Source organism: Notamacropus eugenii, chromosome 1 (genome assembly GCF_028372415.1).
Source record: "Notamacropus eugenii isolate mMacEug1 chromosome 1, mMacEug1.pri_v2, whole genome shotgun sequence".
NCBI classification, from domain to species: Eukaryota; Metazoa; Chordata; class Mammalia; order Diprotodontia; family Macropodidae; genus Notamacropus; species Notamacropus eugenii.
The window spans coordinates 312,907,451-312,931,672 of NC_092872.1; the positions used below are offsets into that span (position 1 = coordinate 312,907,451).

At 36.0% G+C, this 24,222-nt stretch overlaps 1 protein-coding gene across 5 annotated transcripts in view; it reads right to left on the bottom strand.

The window, feature by feature from the left end:
- PALS1 (protein associated with LIN7 1, MAGUK p55 family member) overlaps positions 1-24,222 on the bottom strand; it is a 114,314-nt gene that overhangs the window by 17,315 nt on the left and 72,777 nt on the right. For all 5 annotated transcript variants that reach the window (XM_072629548.1, XM_072629546.1, XM_072629549.1 and 2 more), the window contains exons 5-12: positions 19,789-19,935; positions 18,413-18,574; positions 16,115-16,192; positions 11,383-11,566; positions 4,292-4,363; positions 3,764-3,835; positions 1,400-1,567; positions 555-757 (exon numbers count right to left, since the gene is read on the bottom strand). In XM_072629548.1, the coding sequence (XP_072485649.1) occupies positions 555-757; positions 1,400-1,567; positions 3,764-3,835; positions 4,292-4,363; positions 11,383-11,566; positions 16,115-16,192; positions 18,413-18,574; positions 19,789-19,935 (1,086 nt within the window). The remainder of the gene's footprint in view (positions 1-554; positions 758-1,399; positions 1,568-3,763; positions 3,836-4,291; positions 4,364-11,382; positions 11,567-16,114; positions 16,193-18,412; positions 18,575-19,788; positions 19,936-24,222) is intronic.

The window sequence follows — 24,222 nt, forward strand, 5'->3', positions numbered from 1 at the left end:
GTTGTAAGGTTTAAGGACCATGTAGAGTACTTTGCAAACATTAAAGCCTGGTAAACTATTATTTGTCATTACCTATAAATGTATATTTGTGACATGACTGGAGTTTTAAGTACAACTAGCTACTGTAGAAATTTTGATGGGAAGGGCAGGGCAACGAAAGCATCTCTAAACACAACGCAAAGTTTTATTTTATTTATTACAAATTTTGGCAGGAGATGAGAACTGGGAAGCGCTATGGAAACCATGGCCTTCATTAAGTTTGTTACCTTGTTACCCTTGTCTGATTAATCAACAAGCATTTATTAAAAGATAGCACTGTGACAGGCACTGAGGAGGATGGGCACACACACATACACATACAAAATATAGAGTAAAAACAAATAAATATAGGGAGGGAGGGAGGAAGGCACTAGCAGTTGTACATAAGGTGATAACTATTTGGGTTCCTAACTGAATGTTTTTTCCTAGTAGACAATACTTTATGAACTTCAGGAGTAAAAAAATTAATATGTCAGCACATTTGGATACCAGAAAAGTTAAAATTCTAATCTTACCTGTGTACGAAGATTTAAAAGGCATATCTTGCCTGAGTTGATTACTTGTCTCACAGAATCTATGCTGGTACCATACAAATTTTTCTCAAATTCACCATGTTCGATAAACTTTCCAGTAGCTACATCTGCCTCAAAAGCTTGTCGTGAAATGAAGTGGTAATCTCTGCCAGCTACTTCATTGTCTCGTCTACTCCGAGTTGTATCTAACCAACAAAATCAATATTATTAATGTTAAAATTTTTAAACATACAAAAGTAAAAAACCCAACCCAGGTCTTAACATATAAATTGTTAATACTTTTAGATCAATGAATAAAGTTAAATAGGCAACAATTCTTATTTTCATTCCCTTACTATAAAATTCATTTTATACACAAAAATGTCATCACTTTATACTTTCTTAATAATATCTTCCTCCAAAATAGTCATTATGCTTCCCTGAAGTCCATTTCTCTGAGTTTCACCACTGCATAATTTGTCCTGATTGCCCATATAGACGGAAATAATATTGTGACCTGTGCTTTGAACAGTACCTATTGACCCAATCTTGAAGACAAAGAAAGCAGTTTTTTTAAACATGGAACAAAACAGTTCTCAACACTTTTTAAAGACTTCACATGGGAAATACAGCTTATACATTAAGGAGAAAATTTAAGGATTCAGAAAATGGAAATTCAGTTACTAGAATATAAGTAGCATTCTGCTACTTGTATATACTAGAATATAGTTAAGATTACTTCTGAAACAATTTTAAACAGTGATAAGTATAAGTATTTTCATTCTTAGTGAAAGCATTAAAGAGAACATGGGGCAGAATTACAAAACAAAGGAAAATGTGAAACTTACGTGGAACTGCAACTGCAAACCTATCTGCTTCATTATTCATAAGCCTCTGACGAAGTTCATTTTGGCCACAGTTCTGTGGGCCAATCAAGATGATAGGCCTTTTCCTATTTGCTGGCTGGTGATAGAGCGACATTTCCTCATAAGTTAGTATCTCCTCATTGTCATAATCTTTGGAAAGATAAAGATAACACGCATCTATAAATATGCAAAAACTCTGAAAAAGCACACTTTCTTTTTCTTATCTTATTACTATCAATGAAGTGTGTGTGTGTGTGAGTGTGTGTGTGTGTGTGTGCGCGTGCACTCGCGCATGTTTGTAAACCTTTTATTTATATGGCTTATCTTTGCAAGTTCATAGGATTTAGAGATGAGAGGAACTTTTAAGATCATCTATTACAACCCCTTCACATTTTAAAGATCAAGAAACTGAGACCCAATAGTTTGCCCAGGTAACATGTGGCTAAGAGTGGAACTGAGATTAAAGTCTGACTCCAAATTCTCTATGTTGCCACCATATTGTGGCTGCCTCCATCAAAGAAGTTTAAAGAACTTTCATCTATATTGTATTATAAGGATATAGAAAACAAGGAGGAATACATCATTCCCACTGGCATTGCATAGCACTATTTTGATTTTTCTAAGAACTTTTCCTATTTCCTTTGCTTATTTCATTCTCAAAAGCCTCCAAAGGCATACATCTAAACACGTACTATCTTTTCCATAACCACATATATAGATCCTCATACACTATCTCTGGAGTCAGAGGACCTTGACGTCAAATCCCACCTCTGCTGCTTACAGTAAGTCACTTAACTTCCCTAATCTTCAACTACCTCACCAGTAAAACGAGGGGGCTGGACTAAAGTGCGTCTAAAGTCCCTTCCAGCACTAAACCTATGATCCACAATCTATGACTGACGGAGTTAACATTTAAGGGGTTGAGGCAGCAGGGACAAAGGGCCCAAACATAATTATGTTTGACATTTAAAGAGCGCTTAGTTTTGCCAAGTGCTTTGCATATATAATCAAAAGGGAGCCTAATGAGGTACAAAACCACCTAGTATCTAAGGTAAAATGTGAACCAAAGTCTTCCTGATTACAAATCACTGTCTCTATCTAGTATAACAGGCCACACAATCTTTTTGTTCATGTAGAAGAGACCAAGAAAAATTAAATAAAAGAAATCAGTCAGTATGGACAATCACTAACGAAAGATTTTCCTTCTAACCAAAACTTAAGACTGGGAAGAAAGTCCATCTTTTTTGCTGGCAAAAAAAAAAAAGGATGAGCTTGCGTCAGACCAAGAAAATGAAATGCAGATTTCTTGGGGAGCTAAACAAGTGATCTTAGAACGAAGAACAGCATAAATAATGCAAGTACTAGAAGGAGGCAACCAGGCAGAAGGAAAAAAACACTGTCTCCTAAAAGCTGGCTCCATATAACTCTCCCTATAACTTTGTAAACAGATCACAGCTGCATTATCCCTGCTAAAAGGTTTCCCCTAGATGTCAAACAAATAGGAATGGACCTCACACACCTACTCAGAAAATCACGAATTAATATTGTTAAGCACCCCTGATGTAAATGACTGTTAAAGTTTACTCCAGCTCTCAGCTTCTAAGACTCTACTATGACTAATCAAAGAATATGACTGCTGATGACAACATAAGAAGACAAACTGAGCGGACAGGTAGAATTCCAAAGACTATATTCTAAAATATAGTCTCAAACCCCCAGGAGATAGCAGCAAAGGAGAGCTAATGAGTAGCTTGTTGTTCAATCTGTCAACAAAAACTCAAAAATCACTTTCTTGAAGAAACAATAAAAGTGGTCTGCCCACATTTTCCACCTACAAAATAGTAAGCTTAAGAATCCCTTCCCTTATAAGCAGAGTGTCTTAGCCACAATCTGTCAATTAGAGTTGGGTTTTTAGATTTACAAAGGCATCTTCAACTATAAGATAACCAGATGTTATCAGATTCAGTTTTGCATATCAACTATCTGTACTGTTGTCTTCCAAGATCATTAGATATTTCTAAAAAAATATTTCAGTTTCTTAGGAGAACATACCATTATGTTGTTATTGTTACGAAAGCCATATATCGTTTTGTTTGTGCAATTGTTTAAGTCTGGACCTGTGACTTAATTGGTCTAAAGGGCACCCAAAGAAAACTTGTCTGAAGCCCTTAGATGGTGATTCACACAACCAATATATATAAAGGACTTAAATGAAGGAATCTGTGGCTCACAGGCTAGGTTTCTACTGTATCACACAATCTCATTATTTTAATGTTTATTGCAGGAAAAATCACAGGCCCCTTTCAGACAAGAAAACTAAAGCTACAGAATAGGGTAAAGACTTACCATCATTTTTATTAGCATTATATAAAACTTTTTTTCTTTTCTTTTTATTCTTCTTAGCACACCACAGTTTTCCTGTCAAAGAACAAAGAAGAATATCATGAACACTAGCATCACCTTTATTAAATAAAGGCTATTGATTCCAACTAAAGAGGTTCAACTGAGATGATTTTAATTTCAAGTTTTTGTATTTATTGCATTGTCTCATTCTACAAAAAAGCAACTTCCAGAAGTTTTAAGTCTTCTGTCACACTTCACTTCACACATTCCAAGGATCGATAATTTAATACTCAAATATGGTGAGAATGAAGTATCTTCTCTAATAAGGGTTTTAACAAAATCCTGCAGATTCTTAAAAGACAACTCAGGGCTTTATCTGCTATATTTTTGTCTAATGTTGATAATGCACTTTCCTTTTTAATGCACAGCTAATCTTTCCCTTGACAACACTGATAATACAAAATCAAATACAGTCCCATACTAAGAAATCAGGATCCAGTCTTCCACCGATGTCAAATTTAAGTACTTTACCTGATTTTTCTGGCTCCTTGTCTTCTTCTATGGTTTGCTTCATGGCTTCTCTTTGTTGCTGAAAGCTTTTCCCTTAATTTCAAAAAAGAAGGAGGGGAATAAGACAAAATGAAACGATGGAGAGTTAAATAACTTTTTCAAACTATATCCTATTTAAAGAAAAACCCCCTGCTATCACAAACATCAATTTTTGATCATTTCTATTCTCAGTTTCAGTTATATACATTTCATGTTTAATTTTTAACTGAGTGATAGGTAATAATATTGAAATACATACTGGCAATTATTCCAGCAGAACAAATACCTTTCTAACATAAAAAGATGTTAACTTTTTGACTACGTGAGAAAGAAACCACAAAATTCTTAAATTTCTCTTAAACTAAATAAACAAATTCCTGAGTTCAAATTTTCAAAATGGTATGTGGGCATTTATCTGAATGAATATTATTCAACTGCTAAATGCCACTTAAAAAAATACGCACATGCCCATATATACATTAAATAGTACCGTATTCTCTGGCAATTACATTTGTATGTACTATATAGGATTTGAATGAAGGATGAAAAGCTGAACCAATATCAGAATCATTCAAAGTATCTAACCCATTACTGAAAATTAAATTTACATTATTAGAATATTAAAAAAAATTACTACTGAAATAATTTACCTAGTTCCATTTTTCTCCTTTCAGCCATTTACACATCTAATCAACTCAACAAATTTTGAATTCTTATTTAATATACTAAAACAACCAGAACATAAACCACCTGAGTTCTAAGTCACTTATATTTATCGTATTTCATAAGAATGTCAAGATAAAGAAATCTGTACTAATATCAATTAGGTCTTTAACACAGATACAAAAATTATTATAAAGTCCAAGGTGAAATTCTAGAGCATACTCAAATCTTATTAAAATAAGACTACAAGCTACTTTCTTAAAGAAAGAAAGGAATCACAAGTGAGACATTTTGAAAAGGTATAAAAAAAAAAAAAAAGAGAAAAAGAAACCATAACTACATTTTGGTACAATTAAGTCACTCTTAAAATCAAGGGAAAACACACACACACAGACACACATAATTAAAACTGTAATCAATTTTTACCATCAGGATTTTATAATATTTTTTAAAATTGCAAGTTTTTTCTAAAATTGATTTTCAAGGTAGAATGGCCGTATGTGCTAGTACAAAACAGGAAAAACAATGCGCTATTAAATAAAGGAATGTACACAATAACCTTTCAATATTCTATCTCCATGATAATTGCACTGAGCAAATAGAAAGCTTCTGAGTTTTAACAGATAAACTGAAAAGTAAGCTAACTTAAAAGATAGTCAAAGGTTAAGTCTTGATGGAAAAATGTTTTGAGATGATAAAATCAATTTATTAATTAACTCAAATCAAATCATCTATTAATCAAATCCAATTTATTAACCATCAGCTTTCCCTAGACTAAAAAAAAAAAAAAATAGGGTAAAAAGAGCAGGTTTCTGAAGACTTACAGAATACAATTGGAATGCTAATAAGCTCTTGGGCACATATTAGGGATAAGAACTGAATGCAACCAGAACTACCTATAATCCACTGGCTTATTGTGAGGATGAAATGAAATAATGCTTATAAAGTACTTTGTACTCTTTAAAAGAGCTATATGAATATTAACTATTATTAAAACCAGAGATGTACCATCTTGGACACATGCTGCCCATGTGACTTGGGGTAAGTCACTTAACCTCTCAGTACTTTGTCTATTAGTTGTCCTTTGGTATTTTTAGGCGTCTTACTGCATTTGTAGAGGGAATTTCCTTTATCAATGAAAACACAGGTACAGTCTATCATTATTGTTGTTCATGCTGCTTTCATAAAAAGGTTCTATAGGAAATCTTGAAGCAGACAAGCAGTCTAAGCATCTCTGGCCCTTTTCATCATGTATGACCAGAAATCACTAGAGTGAGGCAAAACTGTAGATGCATATAGATTCATGGAATGACAGAACTAGATGACAGGGACCTTCAGATCATTTAGAAACTTAACGAACGACTTCCTAATCAAGTAACTGACAAACATTTATTAAGAACCTACTATGTGCCAGGCACTGAGGATATAAGTATAAAAAGTGTTACATTTCCAATATGAAAAGAGGTTAAACTATAGTTCCTAAATTTCTCTTAAGCTAAATAAACAAATTCCTGAGATTAAATGGTCCCTACCCTCCAAAAATTACATTTTTATGGAGCAGCATATACATATGTACATATATATGTAAAAGACATACATAAAGCAGCTAGAAGGTAACCTGGTGGAAAAGACATTGGTACCTAGAAGCTATATCTCATATAAAACAAGCAAACAAGGGATTTCAAGAGGCATATACTCTAGACATAAGGCAGTCCATTCAAAGGTAAGGAGATATGAGATGGAGTGTTGTGTGTAAGGAGTAAGAAGTACGGCTGGATAATTGAGGAGGTGGGAGCATGCAAGAGGCACAGAAAAGTGGGAAAGAATCACGTTGTAAATGGTAATGGGAGGCAACTGGAGGGGGGGGGGGGTCCTGGAGGCCAGAGAGACCTACAGCAGGCTATTTTAATGATCCAGAAAAGAGGCAACATTCCTTTTGAAGGCTTGAAGAATAGGGAAGGCTGAGGGGGACAAATATGAGAAATGTTTTAGATCAACACCACTAGAATTAGCATCTGATATAGTAGAACAAAGGAAAACACCCAGATTGCAACAAAAAAACTTGAAGGATGGTGGGATTCTTCTGACCATAAAAGAGGTTTGGAAGAAGAGTGTTTTTGGAGATTGTGAATTCTGTTTTAGATTTCTACAGGACATCCAGTTCAAAATGTCTCACAGCCAGGAAATGAAGCAGAACTGGAGCAGGGCATTTAGATCTGGGAGTCATCTGAAGGGAGGCACTAACTGAATTCTTGGGAAATGATGAGGTCACTGAAAGAAGATGGAGAGAAAAGGGCCCAGAATAGAGCCTTGAGGAACACTGATACTTGGGAACATGATATAAAGTATTTATGAAGATGGGCAGGTCAATAGTACTAAACGACGAGGAGAGATCAAGAACAAAAAGAACAGAAAAAAGGCCATTAGATTTGGAAATTAAGGGCACACTGATAACTTAAAAGTGAAGAGTTCCAGTTGAATGTTAAGAGCAGAAGCCAAGACTACATAAGTGAATGAGAGAGGATAAGAAGCAGTTGTAGTGAAAGTACTTGCGAATATAGGGTAAAGAGGTCAGTAGCTTTCAGGGACAGTAGCATCTTTTGAGGTTTTTTCAACACAGGGATGACTTACATGTTTCTCTAGGTCATAGGAAAGGAGCCAAAAGCAAAAGAAAGACTTAAGATTGGGAGAGAAAGGGGAGGATAGTGGCAGCAATTTGCTATAGAAGATTAGAGGATATAGGATCAAGAATCTATACAGAAGATTTTAAGCATCTCTGATGTCACATAAAGAAGAAAGTAGAGAACAATGTCAAGGGATTGAAGATAAGGAAAAGTGGGGGAGAGCTCATGGTGAATGGTTTCTTCCTTCTTAGTAAAGATTGAGATAAAGTCCTCAGCTGAAAGGATGGGGGAATACTATTGTGGAAGGTTTAAGTGCAAAAGAGGCTTGAAAGAGAGATTGTACTGACTAGAAGAGAATAAATTAGGAAGGAATAAAATACCTTAGGACAAGGAGAGTACAGAGGAACAGCTGAGATAAGGTAACACAAATTTGTGGTGTAGTCATTCAGCACAGTTGTGCCCTCTATCACTTTTGTTCAGTAGCATGTGAGGAGGAAGGGAAGAAGCAGATAATGGGAAAAATCCAGGTTTGTGATTTGGCTAGGTATAAATAACATTTAAAAAAGGGGATTCAAGAAGAGAAGCTAGTATATCATTGAAGAGATTAAAATTGGGAAAAAAAGAGGGTGGAACAAAAAAGGAGCAACTGCCTAGAAAAATACTAAGGGACAGAGTGAGGTCATAGTGAAGGTGATAGTGAGAATGAAGAAAAGCATTAGGCACAGGGAAGGGATGAAATGACAGAGACTAAGATCTAACAAAAGCATTTCAGAGCTCTTGACCTTGGAAGGGAGCTTCCTGTGAGTGATGGAGAATCAAGGATGTGACCATCCCTACAGACATAACTTGTTGTTGAAGAGGACTATGACACCAGGAAGGTGATGTCATGACTTGCAAGTAAACTGGATTTAAGTGAGGGAGGGCTATGTAAAGTTATCAGCCTCTGGTCCAATGGCAAGATATAGATCAGGATGACTGGAGATGGCCTGGTCCCAGATGCAGTAAGAGATGCTGGCCTTTAAGCTAAGTTCTCACTTTGACTGAAGAATACCCATTCAGTGCTTAAGGCTAGGTAAGAAATGAACCAAAGAACAAACCCCTTTTACCTAATTAAAAAAAAAAATCAATCTGGGAGGGGAAGACTTTCAGGGTTTCTGGTCAAAACAGAAACAATTACTATTTACATTCACAGAGCCATCAGGGCTCAAATAAGCACCACTAAATGGGACTTGGGCTGGGTGTTATTGTTGGCCAATCAATGAGAGCCAGAATGAATTGGGTTTAAACCACTGTCTTTAAGAAAAGAAATCTAGCTCTTAAACCCCAAGATATCTTGCTAGGTTTCAGGGTATGATACTCTATGAGGACAGATGGAGGGGAGGAGGAAAGAAAGGAGGGAAGGGAAGGGAAGAATGAAGGAGCTGTATGGCCCAAATGGCCAGCAGGGGCCCGAGTGGGGCAGCTCTGACTACTCACAGGTGGTTGTTTGTCCTTTGTTCTCCAAGAGGAACATGACCATGACATCAAAAAGGTGATGTCATAACTTGCACGTGAACTGAATTTAAATGAGGAGCGCTATGTAAATCATCAGCTTCACTTTCTCCTCTGCAGTCATCTGGATCCCGTGGCAAGTTATATATCAAGACAACTTGCAAGGTCAAATACTGAAGCTGAAATACTTTGTCCACATAATGAGAAGATAAGACTCATTGGAAAAGGAAAGACTGAAAGCAAAAAGAGAAGTGGATGGCAGAGGATGAGATGGATAGTGTCAGGAAAGCAATGAACTTGATTGGACTGACTTAGGCAGGTAGTGAAGGACAATAGTGCCTAGTGTACTGTAGTTTATGGGGTCATGAAGAGCAAGACATGGCTGAACAACTGAATAAGGCACAATGGATGTGACAGGCAGATCTAGAATAGGACTTTGGAATGGTAGGAATAAGGTAGATGGACATAAAAGAATAGGCAGTAGGGTAGATGAGAATGGTGGTTTATGTTTCAGCAGTCAAGGATTCAGTATCATTGGAATGAGGTAGAAGTCTGGAAAATGAGTCCAGGTAGCCCTTGAGATGAAGTTGGATATCACACACTAGGCAATATAGTTTTATATATTTAAACATAGTTTAAATGACTATCTGAACATCTTTCAAATAACATAGTTTTGTTATTTGAAATTGTTTTATAACAATGTTATTTTATGTATCACTCTATCTATCATTTACAAAGCCTTTTTCTTCTTCTAGCATTCTTGTGACAGGGGTAATATGAATTCATTTTAACAGATGAAGAAATTCAAACCCTGAATGGCCAAACGGCTTGCCCAGCCACACAACTACTAAGTAGGGACAATGAGATTCTATCCCAAGTCTTCTGACTCCAAGTTTAGTGCTCTTCTTTCCACTGTACTGTGATGTCTCATAACAATTTATTATCAAAAAGAAATATTAGGAATGACCTCAAAAAATTTAAAGATAATCTGCTGAGTTTAAAATAATTTTATATTTGGTCACCTAATTTGAGATCAACTAATTTGATTCTTATTGAGACTTTACAACAAATTCTGAACTTTAATGAAGTCAGTGTATCTGGAATTTTAAACAGAGTAAGTCTTCTGACATTCTTGCTCAACTAAGATAATACTTTTTGTTTCATTTCCCTAGATAGGAAAAAACTTCTAATCTGGTTGAAATTATAAAAATGGTACAAAGAATTAAACCTTCTCTGGTGTGTCTCTAGTAGCTGGGGGCAATCTTTATTTTCCAGATTCCTCCCTTGCTATAGCATGAGATGGCCTGGCCATTCAAATCAATAAAGTTTATTATGTGCTGATATACAAACTATAATACAAAATAGGACATGTTAACTGTAAAGAGAAATACAAATGACTGTTAGGAGTTGGGAGAATGGGAGATTTTAAAACATTTTTTCTACATACCAATTCTTGAATCTTGTCTTTGTGTAAGGAAAACTAGGAAACAAACTAGGAAAGATGCTACTGAAAGTTGCTGAGGAAGAATCTGGAGAAAAGCCTCAGAGAATTAAACTTCTAGAAGCAATACTGGCTAGAGAAGAAATAAACCTACCATCTCAAATACTATCACATTTTAAGAATTTGTCTTCTTTCTCTTGCTCTCTTGCTCCTAATGCAAGCTCCAAATGCTCTATGCCAATCCCTGTTTTTCCTCAAGATGAGAAATAATTTAGTCCACACACCGTATTTCTAATTTTCTTATGGATTAAAAAACCACTGCATCAAAAGATGAGGTATTCTTAAGTTCCAGTTCTTATAGTGTTAATAAGACGCTCTAGTAAGAGAAACCAAAAATCTCCCGCATGTAAAAGAAAGTACATTTTAAGCCCCATATTCTCTTCCTAGGATATATCAAGGATAAAGATCATATTTGGCCTATTGACTTTTTTCTGTAAAAATGCCTTAGCTAAAGACTATTAAAAACATTTCTTACTCTATTTTAAAAATTTACCTGATAAAGGTTTGATCCAAACTCAGTGGGACATTTAAATAAAAAGGATATTCTACTTTGCTGGAATCATACAATGATTAAAGATTCTTTGATGGAATAATGAGAAAGATAAACAGAACTGATTATCACTGATAATTATGCTTCTAGAGCAAAAGACTAAAATCACCACATTTTCCTAACTAAGCTCAAGAATAACATGCCAAGCAAATGGGCATAGAAACTTATCTGCTTTTATAATTTAGCAGTAGCATCAGGAGATTAAACTAGAAATTTTTAAAATGACTGGTTCACTACATCTTACCTGGAACGAGTCCCGCCAGAGGCTGATTATCTTCATCTCCTTCCCGGTAGGCCTGCCACCAGTTAGGATCTTCTTGACTGATGATATGAAGTATATCTCCTTTTTGAAAAGACAGGCCTAATTCTCGACAAGGAACATAAGGGTCATCAGAAGGATCATAGTCAAAATGAGCTTTAACATGGATCTAGAAGGAAAAAAAAGGCCAAAACAATGGAATGAAAACTCTGGTTGTACACCTGCTATCTCTTGCTCTCACCACGTAGACAATCTTCTATGACACTCTTTCCTCCCTCTTTTGTCTTCAGAGTTCCTCACTGATTCTATGTTGCCCTCTACTCACAAATAACCTATAGTAAATGCTCACCTTTGGCCCTTTGACAGAAGTATTATTTGAAGCCTTATTCAATACAGAAACACTGGTCAAGTGTTTGGATTGAAAAGTTGGATCTTTGTTGTTATAGGAAGCTTGGGGGTCAGTTCTACAACTTCTTTAAAAACAATCCAGCCTTCTCTTCTCCTTCTTTGATTTCCCAGTTACCTTTTTTGAAATTCATAAGATCTGAAATCCCCCCCGCATACTTTTGGTTTTTTCCTCTATTTCAGATACTACAAATTTAGTCTCTCAAGGCCTTAAAAGTTGTATCACAGCACTAATCTCTATAAATACTCGATTTAATCTAGCTACTTTTCTCATGTTTGTTTTCTGTAGTGCCATTTCTAACAACCTCTGTAAGCACTTTGGTAGTTTGGTGGGGAAAAAATGTGACATAATTTTGGCAAATTTTTTCTGTTTTTCACATTTGTAATCTTCTTTCCTTTTTTTTTTTAAATCTTTGAATGGTATCTTGCCAAGTTTACTTTAGGACAGTTTTAAACCTCACTCTTTTTCTTTGCTTTATGAAATGGTATACTTTTAATCATTCATGACCCTTCTTCATATAATTTCACAAATAAGTTTATCTTCTAACCTGATATTCACTCAGGCAGCCATCTATCTTCATTTGTCAAATAAACCAAATGTTTGATGACTAAGGCACTTTATAGGCTATTCTGATATCTCCGATATAGTAATTACACTGGTCTAACTTCCAGAAGAAGTTGGTGCAGTTCCTGTCATGAATTTACCATTTTGCTCAATTGTTTTAATTCAGGGTTAAATTTTGTTGTGTGCCATATTTTTCTCACTAATCCTTTCTAATTGTCTATGATAAATTCAATGTGAGAGCATAAGTTGCAGCCATTTCCATGGTGGTCTTATTAAAATACTTCTTATAGTACTATAGGTAACCAAATATGTCCAAGGAAATAATTTTTCTTCTAACTTTTCAGGTTATGATAAAAACTATTCTGTCAATTTCTTTTTTCACTTCTCTCTAAAGAGTTCCTATAAAGCCATCCTTCCTCTCAACCTTTCACAGAACTTCCAAAATAATTTCATTAAGACAGAGACTTGAATATCACTCTTTGGCTTAAATTCCTTCAGTTACTCCCTAATACCTCTAAGATGAAACAAACTCCTTAGTTAAAATTTTATAACACTTTAAATAATATTTCATATTATATTCACATCAAACTGATCCTCAAATTCAAAACAGCTAATTTGAGCTTGAGGTGGACAACCACAATGGTAAAGGAACTCATAAACAATGGAGAGAAGGAATTTTAAAATGAAGAGAAGACTTAGGCCAGGTATTAAGGTTCCAAAGTTGCCTCGTAAAGAAGTGGATTTCTCAACATTGGTGATATTAAACAAAGCCATGATATGGAGGAGATTCATGAATGAATAAATGTAAAAGCATACTCTTATTAAGTACAAGCCACTTGTTAAGTCCCTGACTTACAGTATTTTGAGATTTTTCAGTCATTTCCAGAGAAGTTCACCTACATATAAGCAATGTGCTTCTTGAATCAAATATTCCTTGATCTCAAGAATCCTAGATGCAACATGTACAGATGAAATAATTAACAACAATTATAGCTAGGAATATATTGCTTTAAGATTTGCAAAGCACTTTACATGTTAATTCAATTGATACTCGTATATGTGGTAGGTGCTATTACTAGTCTATTTTAAAGATGAGAAAACTGAAGGACAAGAGAGGTTAAGTGAGTTGCCCAGAATCACAAACTACTGAAGGTCTGAGGTCTTCCCCAGGCCTACACTCTATCCATTGCTCCACCTGCCTGTCACCAAGTATAAACAAGATTATTTTAAGAAGAATATATAAACTCTTATAATTATAAATAATTGCAAAACTGTGGGAGTTGAAGGGCAGATGAGGTAGGGGAGAGAAGGCAAGAGAAATAAGAAAAGAAGAGGAAGTGCAATATGATGGCAGATCACCTTGAGGATAATTTCTCTCAATTGAAATGAAAACTAGAAAACTGCACCAAAAAAACCCCTCTATCTTCTTGATTCTATAGGGCATCAAGAACATCCAAAAGTGAAGTATCCTGTGAAGCAGTTCTCTCTAGAAACTTGCCACCTCTCTGTTGCTGGACATGTTCCTCAGATCCTTCCTTCTATTTACTGTTCCTTGAGGTTAGACACCCAGATCATTCCACTAGCTCCTTTTCACAATGGTTTTATTTTTCCTCTTCTAAACTGAATTAACAAATACCCAGGAATAGGTACAAGCAGCAGTTTTTAATGTGACCATAAATATTTACATTTTCACACATGCCTGTGAGGTGGAAAAGCTAAGATAAACCAACATGACAAAAAAATAAGTCTGCTTATAAGATTAGCCTCAGGGAAATTATGGGTATGATATTCAAGGAGCCTTTGGGGGTAGGGGAGAGGGAGAAGAAAGAATCACATATTTTGAGACATATACTTCGTACACATTACTGATATCATAAAGCCTTAAAAGACTGAAAGTTTAATCTTTTTCGTTATTATTATAAATTTTGTTGAGCTTTTATTTGTAGAATATTAATATTTTTGAATCTTCCTTATATTACTCTGGGACGAAAAACTTTAAAAAATGCTTTAGACAGTTCTGTAAAGCACCTTAAAATTTAGTTAAATAAAACTAGCAAGATTTCATCACACTACCAACCTCAGATACACTCTGGACTGGAAAGGAAAGAAACATTGTCAATGCATGAAATTTTCAATAATAAAATAAGACTAGGCAGGATTTTACGACCTACAAGTGCTAGTCACACTAGTTTAAGCAAAAGAGCTTTTCCACTCCCTCTCCTAATGCACTATGAGTTAGAGATGCGACTTGAATCTATGTTTTCCTGGCTCCCAAGACTATTTCAAAGAATACTTTCAAATACAGTATATCATCTATGATTCTGTTTCCATGTGACAATTCAATACTTTGAAGTTTCTCAATTTCCAAAATGCTAGTGGAATTTATGGAAGTAGATATATGACTCAGTGGATAGAGCTGAGCCTGGAATCAGGAAGATTTGAGTTCAAATCTGGCCTCAGACAATTATCACCTGTATGACCCTGGGCAAGTCAGTTAGCCTTTGTTTTGCTTTAATCCATTGGAAAAGGAAATGGCAAACAAATCTAGTAATTTTGCCAAGAAAATCCCACGGATCAGAATATTGTTCATAAAGAGTTGGACAGGAATGAACAACAGAACAATGGAATGAGGAACATTATTGTGAACATTAAGTACAAATGAGGAGTTGGAGACTTTATAAAAGCTGAATGTTTTTAACCCTGTTCTGGCTCCATTTGAACAGGGCTGGCTTGCCAGTTGTGAAAGGGCTGGAAGGTAGACAGAGGGAAAACTGCCATTGGGCACAGTTATGGGAATATGGTCAAGAGCAGACAATGTGCATGGCTCAAGAGGGAGGCTGGGATTAGCTAATGGGGGTGGGAATCATGTATGTCCTTCTCCTTTCCTCCCTTCATCCTCCATCCCTCTCAGGACTGTTCTAGGGAAAGGCTAAAGATGCAGGTCTAGGGGAATGATGCCTGTACCTGAACAGGTCCCCTCTTTTCCTCTCCTTGTCTATGAAGGAAGGATTTGTCCTGAGTTTCATTAATACTGCCTGCAACTCATGATCCAGAGACATTTCCTTTGACTCAGGCATTGTTGCCATTGGATTCTCTAAGGTTTCATAGGTGTAAGGAAAGCCCCAAGTACTAACCTCTAAGCAGTGGTTGTTACTCCCTGTCACTGACGAGAGGACACTGTCAGTGGTTACTGGGATGGCGGGGAGGTGTCAAGTAGAAGAGGACCATCTCACTGGTAAAACAGACCTCAATTGGATGTAGGGTAGGAGGCTGTGTTTGGGAAATTCCAACAGACTGAGGTATTATATTTTTGCATGTGAATAAATTTTTTACCCATGACATGTTAAAAAAAAAAGTTGAATATTTTGTTATGTATGAGGATGCTTAAAGTTTGTGTTTAGTTTGCTGTCCAAAAATAATAACTACCTGATGGAAAAAATATTCAATAATAATTGGGAACATAGGCAAAATTTTTTTCCTTCAAAATAGCTCTAACACTGAATTAGAAAAACCTTAGAATATATTGTTTTTGAACATAGCTAATTAAATTTTGAGAAATAATTTTCAATTATATATATATCATCCCTTTTTTTTTGAAACCCACATCTTTTTAGGTTTTTTAAAATTTCATTTCTGAGCAAGAAAGCCTTAGATACATTTCTCTAATGTTATTACTAAGTAAACAGTGGTAGGGAGAAAGGCAATTTAAGACTTATAGACTTAATTTAAGACATATAGATCACTTACTACTGTTTCTTTGGCAGGAGGGGGCTTGTTCTGCTGGCTAGGAATCAGCACAAATGTGAGTGTGCCATGCATATCAGACTGTAAAGAAAAAAAATGAAGCTTAGATATCAAGGCATAAAAAATTTTCTTACAATACTTATTCAATAACCACATCATTACCTAAAAGCTTACTCTGAGATCATGTCACTCATATTACACCAAGTTCTGTAAAGAGTCAGACAGGTTCCTTTCCTTCAGTTTTCAATTAAAGGAAGTAAATCTTATTTGCCCATTAAACAGAAAAAAGAGAAGGAACCACTACAGACCTCAGTTGGGGGCAGCTAGGTAGCACAGCGGAAAGAGTATCAGACCTAGAATCCCTGAGTTCAAATTTGGCCTCAGACACCAGCTGTGTGACCATGAGCAAGTTACTTAACCCTATTTGCCTCAGCTTCCTCATCTGTAATGAGTTGGAGAAGGAAATAACAATAGCTTTTAATGTGACCATGAATATAAAAAGAAAATCCCAAAATGGGGCCACTGAGAGTCAGAAACAACTAAAAATCACTGAACAAAAACAAAAGACTTCAATAGATCATAGCTATTTTGAAGTGCAGTTCTCTGTGCCTGCTAACTTCTATTCAATAGGAAAACTATGAACTAGTTCAATTCCCTTAGCTTAGTGGCACAGGTTTGACTTGTCATTCAGTGTGGACACAGAAGAGTCCACATAATTAATATGTTTCTGAAGTAGCTCCTATTCAGAGTTGATGTATGATTGAAGGACTCATATTAATTTTAATACATTAGCATTTTATATAAAGCTTGGGGTAAGAAGCTTAATATATGAAAATCTATTTCTCTAGTTTTAAATATGCATCCTATTGGGTTTGTTAAGCTATTTCAACTTCACTGGTCACTTATTTAAGTCACTTCCAGCCTAAGTAGTTACTGCTACTACCTAAGTCAATTAGAATACACAGGCTAAAAATGGCAACCAATGAAACCACAATCAAGGATGGTGGCCAAAGTCAAAGTACTGTATTTCACCGCATAATTATTGCAAATTTTATGCCTAATTTTTGCCCCAAAAGTGGGTTTTGTGATCATTACATGAAGCTTTGGGGGGGGGGGGGGGCAGGGGTTTTTTTGTTGGTATTACTTAAAAAACATTTATTACTAAACTGTCTTTGGTGCAAGATTATGATACATAGAATATCTCTGAATATATGTTAAAATTGCATACTGACAATGCATGTGAACAGGGAATTCTAGTCTCGAGGCTCAAAATGCGTGAGAGATAAATGCGTATCCATATGCCACTGATGAATACACTGCTTCTCTGTTTACCTTTTAAGTGACGAGATGAACAGTATCATATCATGTGATGATTACACAATGGAAGGTTAAAACCAAATTTCTGGACCAGAAAAAACCCTTCAAGGTGCAACAATTATGGGGTGGCAATGACTATGTGGGTGAAATACAGTAAAACAAGAAGGACTGAACTTTAGGAAGCTATGGTTGCAAAGGTGGCAAAACTGAAAAACCACTTAAGGTTAACGCTTATCAAGTCAACCAAGAGTTGAAAGGATAAATAGATGGGACTCTACTACATTAACTCAAGTCAAATGTACACATTTCTACAAATTTCAGAGGAATACTAGCCACAGCCCCTGCTCACATACTACATAACAATCTGAAGCTGAATTTAACGATAGTCTGTTCTAAATTATCTATGTCACTATTTCTATATGACAACATGTTGGTATTCAAAGTTGACTGAAAATACTATAAGGGAATAGCACTATTACAGTTTTCAGACACAAAAGAAAAATATCTAGGACAGAAGGCTGAAGACTGACCCTTTAATTTCACTGGTGAAGAACTGCCAGGTGAGGAAAATCCTTATACTATTGCAAGTCAGCAAATCTCTATAATTTAAAGCACTGAGAGCTTGAGTGACTTGCTTTGAGTTGCACTGATGAGAGCTTGAGTGACTTGCTTTGAGTTACAAAACCTGATATAATGATGAGGTCAAGCAATTCAACCCAGGTCTTCCTGACTTCAAGGCTAGCATTCTGTACATTATAACTCACACACAACAGATTTTAAAAAATATCCAGCTAAAACAAAGCAGTACTGGCAGGCTACCTGCCTCCAACAATAAAATCAATATTTACAATATAAAATCTAGGAGTGCTTAATATTCTTTACAGTGGTATTAAAATTATTAATTTTATTTTGGATTCCCCTAATAAAGACAAAGATAAGTGAATCCTTTATATCAATGTGAATCCCTCAAATGAGTCAACTTACCAACAAGTCAAAAACCTCATTGACATCCTTTCCCCTAATTTCAATGCCATTAATCTCCAGAACTTCGTCTCCTTCATGTAATAGTCCACTTTTTTCTGCAGCTCCTCCTTTCACTATCCGACTAATGATGACAGAATCCATTTCATTACGAACTGTAGCACCCTATATAATCCCAAAATAATTTGTATGAATCCATAAATATATCTTCAGCTTTAAATTCCTTTTTCATCTTTACAATTTTGTAATTCTATGATTCTGTTTATTCCAATAAAACAGAATAGTTCAAAAATATAAATCAGAATAGAGAAAAGTTCATTTGAGATAAGCTATTAAAAAGACTAAAACAGCAAACTATGAGAATTGGCAACATTCTATTTATGAAATCTATGAACATATTCACTTTAAAGAATTCTGATTATTAAATGGATTTTTTTAAGTTTGGAAAAGAGAAGTATACATAAAAGTAAGGGACGATCAAAAGAAAAATTATTTGTTTGGAACTGTTTCTATAATGTAAATTCCATTTTCACAATTAAGTCTAGATTCTGGGAGAATTAATTAAGCATAAGGAAATACGAAATCATCCCTATATTATCAATATAGGTATAGGATGAATAAATATTTCTCTAATTGGTTAAAAACTTAAAGATAAAGATGCTGGCAGATAATTTATTACATCCAATGTTGGTTTAAAATTTAACTTCATTAGATAAACTGATCATTCTAAATTAAAATAATCACGGAATAGGAAATTAAAATATTGCATAAAATATATAACCTCTAGGTGCCATAGCTCTAAGCAAAAAAAAAAAAAAAATCATTGTTATATAAATCAAGCCAAAAAACTTTTAATTATTTCTCCCATCACTGAAAACTTTCATTTCAAAACAATGATATGTAATCTTTCCCAGTTCCATTTTTGTGGACAGAAAAAGAAAAGAGCTGAACTGAGGTTAGTGCTTTGCTGTAGACATTTGAATCTGTCTCAAATAACAAAGGACAAAGAAAAGGCATTCACAGAAATACAATAAAACAGAATCATAAAATGTTACACAGGATATTAAGAACATCTCCCTTAAAGAAAATTTCAAACACAGAGATGAGTGCTTTATTAAACTTTTAAATTTCTCTAAAAAAAGACAAAAACGTACTGTTTTAAAGAAAAATTTTAGCTAGGAAAGAAGCAAAAAACTACCTATCCATTTCATTGCTCATCAATCATGTTATCAAGTATATATGATAAGGGAGGAAACAGTGACCTCAGAAGGGTCACAAAGGTTAAGGGCTAGAAGTTGTACATGAACCTGGAATGAACCAGTGAACCATCCTTGAAATTAAAAACTACATATGCTGTAGAACAGTAAAGGAATACTTACCAATGGTATATCTCGAGCTTTTTCAATACGAACTATTTTTACAGTCTCTCCTCCATACTGGCCAATGCTCTCATAAACTCTCTCATCTGTAATGGACTCTGGCTGCATTTCCTGCTCAGCAACCTTATCATGGGCCAGTAAGAGTGCCTGTGGGATTTTGAGAAAAAAATTATTCATTTATATGCAATATTTTTCTAACTTAATACTATACATAATGTCAAAGCTCTTAGGTCTCTTTAAAAATTGTTAAAGTGATTTGTTCTGGACAATAGTTTCTGGCTTTTTCCTCCAAATCTTTCTGCATACAGCGCTTCAGCTTAAATGCTTGCAATCATGTTTATATGTCATGAAGTGTTTCACTTGTGCAAACTATTAATAAACTGAATGAATTTTCATGTGTCTACTAATACTTTCTTAAAAGTTCAGTTAAAAAGGTTTAACTCTAATCCTACAAATAATTAAGAACTCATAGAAAACTGATAACGGACAGAGCCAAGATGGCAGAGTAGAAAGAGGCATATATTCTAGCGTTTCCCCCACAGCCCACAAAATATCTGTAAAAAATGACTCAACAAATTCTAGAGCAGCAGAAGCCACAGAACAACAGAGTGAAAGAGGTTTCCAGCCAAAGGTAACCTGGAAGGCTGACACGAAAGGTCTATCTCACAGGATGCTGAGCACAGTGGAGTCCAGCCCTGGCTGTGCCCCACAGGGAGCAACAGGACCTGAACAGACCTCGGGGCAGAATTCCCAGCAGAGAGGGTCCCAGATCCCTCAACCCACAAGCAACAAAGAAAGTTCCAAAGGTCAGTGTGGGAGGGCTTTCCCAGCTAGAAGAGAGGGGAACAGGTTCCCCCAGCACTGGCCCCAGGCTGCAGGCGGCTACTTGGAAGCAGCCCCAGTCCATTGTCCTGGCACCTCAGCTTAAAGCCTCTGGCAGAACTGAGCAGCTGATCTGAACTTCAGCCCTCAGGGGCGGCCACGCCCCCACCCAAAGCCCCTGGAGTAGTTGAGGAGCTGATCTGAACCTCAGCCTTGAGCACTAGGACCCTCCTCTTGACAAGGGATTCAGAAGTCAAGTAACTGGCTGGGAAAATTCCCAAAAAAGGGAAAAAAAATAAGACCGCAGAAGGTTACTTTCTTGGTGAACAGGTGTCTCCTTCCATCCTTTCAGAGGAGGAAGAACAAGGCATACTGTCAGAGGAAATCAAGGCCTCTGCCTCCAGTACCTCCAAAATGAATATGAAATGGGCTCAGGCCATAGAAGAGCTTGAAAAACATGTCAGCAGCCTGCTAAAGGAGAACCAAAAAAATGCTGAGGGAAATAACACCTTTAAAAAGACGCTAACTCAATTGGAAAAAGAGGTCCAAAAAGCCAGTGAGGAGAAGGAGGCTTTAAAAAGCAGAATTAGCCAAATGGAAAAGAAGGTTTAAAAGGTCACTGAACAAAAAAGTTCTTTAAAAAAGAGAATTGAGTTCAGGGAAGCTAATGACTATGAGATAAACCAAGAAGTTAGAAAACAAAATCAAAAGTCTGAAAAAATAGAAGACAATGTGAAACATCTCATTGGAAAATAGATCCAGGACAGACAATTTAAAAATTATGGGACTACCAGAAAGCCATGATCAAAAAAAGAGCCTAGACATCATCTTCCACGAAATTATCAAGGAAAACTGCCCTGATATTCTAGAACCAGGGGGCAAAATAAATATTGAAAGAATCCACTGATCACCTCCTGAAAGAGACACAAAAAGAGAAACTCCTAGGAATATTGTGGTCAAATTTCAGAGTTCGTAGGTCAAGGAGAAAATACTGCAAGCAGCTAGAAAGAAACAATTCAAGTACTGTGGAAATACAATCAGGATAACACAGGATCTGGCAGCTTCTACATTAAGGGACTGAAAGGCTTGGAACAGGATATTCCAGAAGTCAAAGAAACTGGGATTAAAACCAAGAATCACCTACTCAGCAAAACTGAGTATAATACTTCAAGGGAATAAATGGTCATTCAATGGTATAGAGGACTTTCAAGTATTCATGTTGAAAAGATCATAACTGAATAGAAAATTTGACTTTCAAACACAAGAATCAAGAGAAGCATGAAAAGGTAAACAGGAAAGAGAAATCATAAGACTTTCTAAAGCTGAATTGTTTACATTCCTACATGGAAAGATAATATTTGTAACTCTTGAGACTTTTCTCAGTATTTGGGTAGGTGGCGGGATTACACACACACACACAACAGGTTGAGTTGAATCAGAAGAGATGATATCCATAAAAAAATAAAATAAAAATTAAGAGGTGAGGGAGGAAAATACTGGGAGGAGAAAAATGGAATGGGGCAGGTTATAAATTCATAAGAGAGATAAGAAAAATCTTGTTCAATGGAGGAGAAAAGGGATAAGGTGAGAGGGTAAAAGTGAAACTTACCCTCTTCACATATGGCTTAACGAGGGAATAACATGCTCACTAAATTTGGTATGAAAATCTATCTTACATTACAGGAAAGCAGGGAAGTGGGCTGGGGTGATGATAGAAGGGAAGGCAAATGGGAGGAGGGAGTAACTAGAAATAAACACTTTTGGGAAGGGACAAGGTCAAATGAGAGAATAAAAAAGTGGGGGGCAGGGTAGGATAAAGGGCAATATAGTTAGTATTACACAACATGATTATTACGGAAGTCTTTTGCAAAATGACACATACATAGCCTGTATTGAATTGCTTGCCTTCTCAGTGGGGATGGGTAGGGAGGAAAAGAGGGAGAGAAGTTGGAATTCAAATTATTAGAAACAAATGCTGAGAATTATTATTGCATATAACTGGGAAATAAGAAACACAGGTAATGAGGTATAGAAATTTATCCTGCCCTACGAGAAAAGAGATAAGGGAAGGGTGGGCTGTGATAGAAGCAAGGGTATAGTGAGGGAAGGGGTAATCAGAATGCAAGGTATTATGGGGTGGGGAGAGGGGAGATGGGGAGAAGAATTGGAACTCAAAATTTTGTGGAAATGAATGTCGAAATCTAAAAATAAATACAATAAAAAATTAAAAATTAAAAAAAAAGAAAACTGATAATATAGCCATAAGAAAAATAAAACTAAAGGAATTTTAAATTTCCTTTTTAAAAGAGAAAACCTTTGTTTAAGAAAATCAATAGCTTCCCTCTGCCCTGGTTCCAGGCAAGACAAGACCTCCTTTCTTTCTTGTTTAAACTTGTCATTTTAAAGTTCCCTATGGAAAACGATATTGCTGACATTGTGGCTTCCAATGGCTCTCAAATGTGCAATCTTTTACTCCACTGTTTGGTGCCCTAGAGGTCAGAATGAGATAAAAGCCAAAAATATACTTGGGAGATGTGGCCCAGAGAAAGAGGTACTCTAAACATCAAGTACCACAATAAATAGTACTGTCACCAATTAGGAGGACATGAAGATTTGGAAATATTTGCTACAATGAACTCCATACAGCCCCTGAAGAATACACTGTGCTACTCACAGAAATCCCTATAGTTCCCAAAGACATCTGAGAAGTGATGACCTAAATCATGTTTGAAATGGTCAACATTCCTGCCATGTATATTGTTATCTATGTGGTGCTGTCTCCTTATGATTCTATTATAATTAACTCTGGTATGATATGATCTACATCATGCCCAACTATGAAGGTCATGCTCTTCTCCATGACACCCTCCATCCATATCGAGCTGGCCATGACCTAATAAACTACTTTAGGAAAATCCTGAACAACAGAAAATACATGTTCACTACCACAGCTAAGAAGGGAATTGTGTGTGACATCAATGAGAAGCTGTGTTATGTTGCCCTTAGAGAATAAATAGCATGTAGCTTTTGTATGGAAAAAAGCTATGAGCTCCCTAATGGGACAGGTTATCATCACTGGCAATGAGAAACTATCTTCCAATATCATTCTGTAGGCATGAAATCCTCTGTATAAATACATCCAATCATGAAGCATGATGTTATAATCTGTACTGATAACACAACAGATTTACCTACGCTAGTACATGGAGATCCATGTCCGGAGTGGAAAATTAGTGTCGATCAGAGGAAACTGTGAAACCTGGTCATCAAGGATGAGAAAATGGTCATGACAGCCCTGTAGTCTTCTCCAGAGCTGGAGCCAGGCTCTGTCAAAATCACTATGGAGTGCCTGACACAAGACGGACTGGCTTTCCAGTTCCATGACAAAAGACTGTACAGAAGAGAATTTTCCTAGCACAGAAGTCATTGAGCAATCACTCACCATCACTACAACCATGCCAGAAGACTGGGAAACACAGCACTCCTTCCATGAAGCCCCACCTTAGCATCCACTACCACCAATAAAAAGGATTGTTTAGGGGGAAAATAAAAAGCAATACCATACTACACAAGAACGCTTTGAAGTACCACCATATAACAAAGGTATGGATG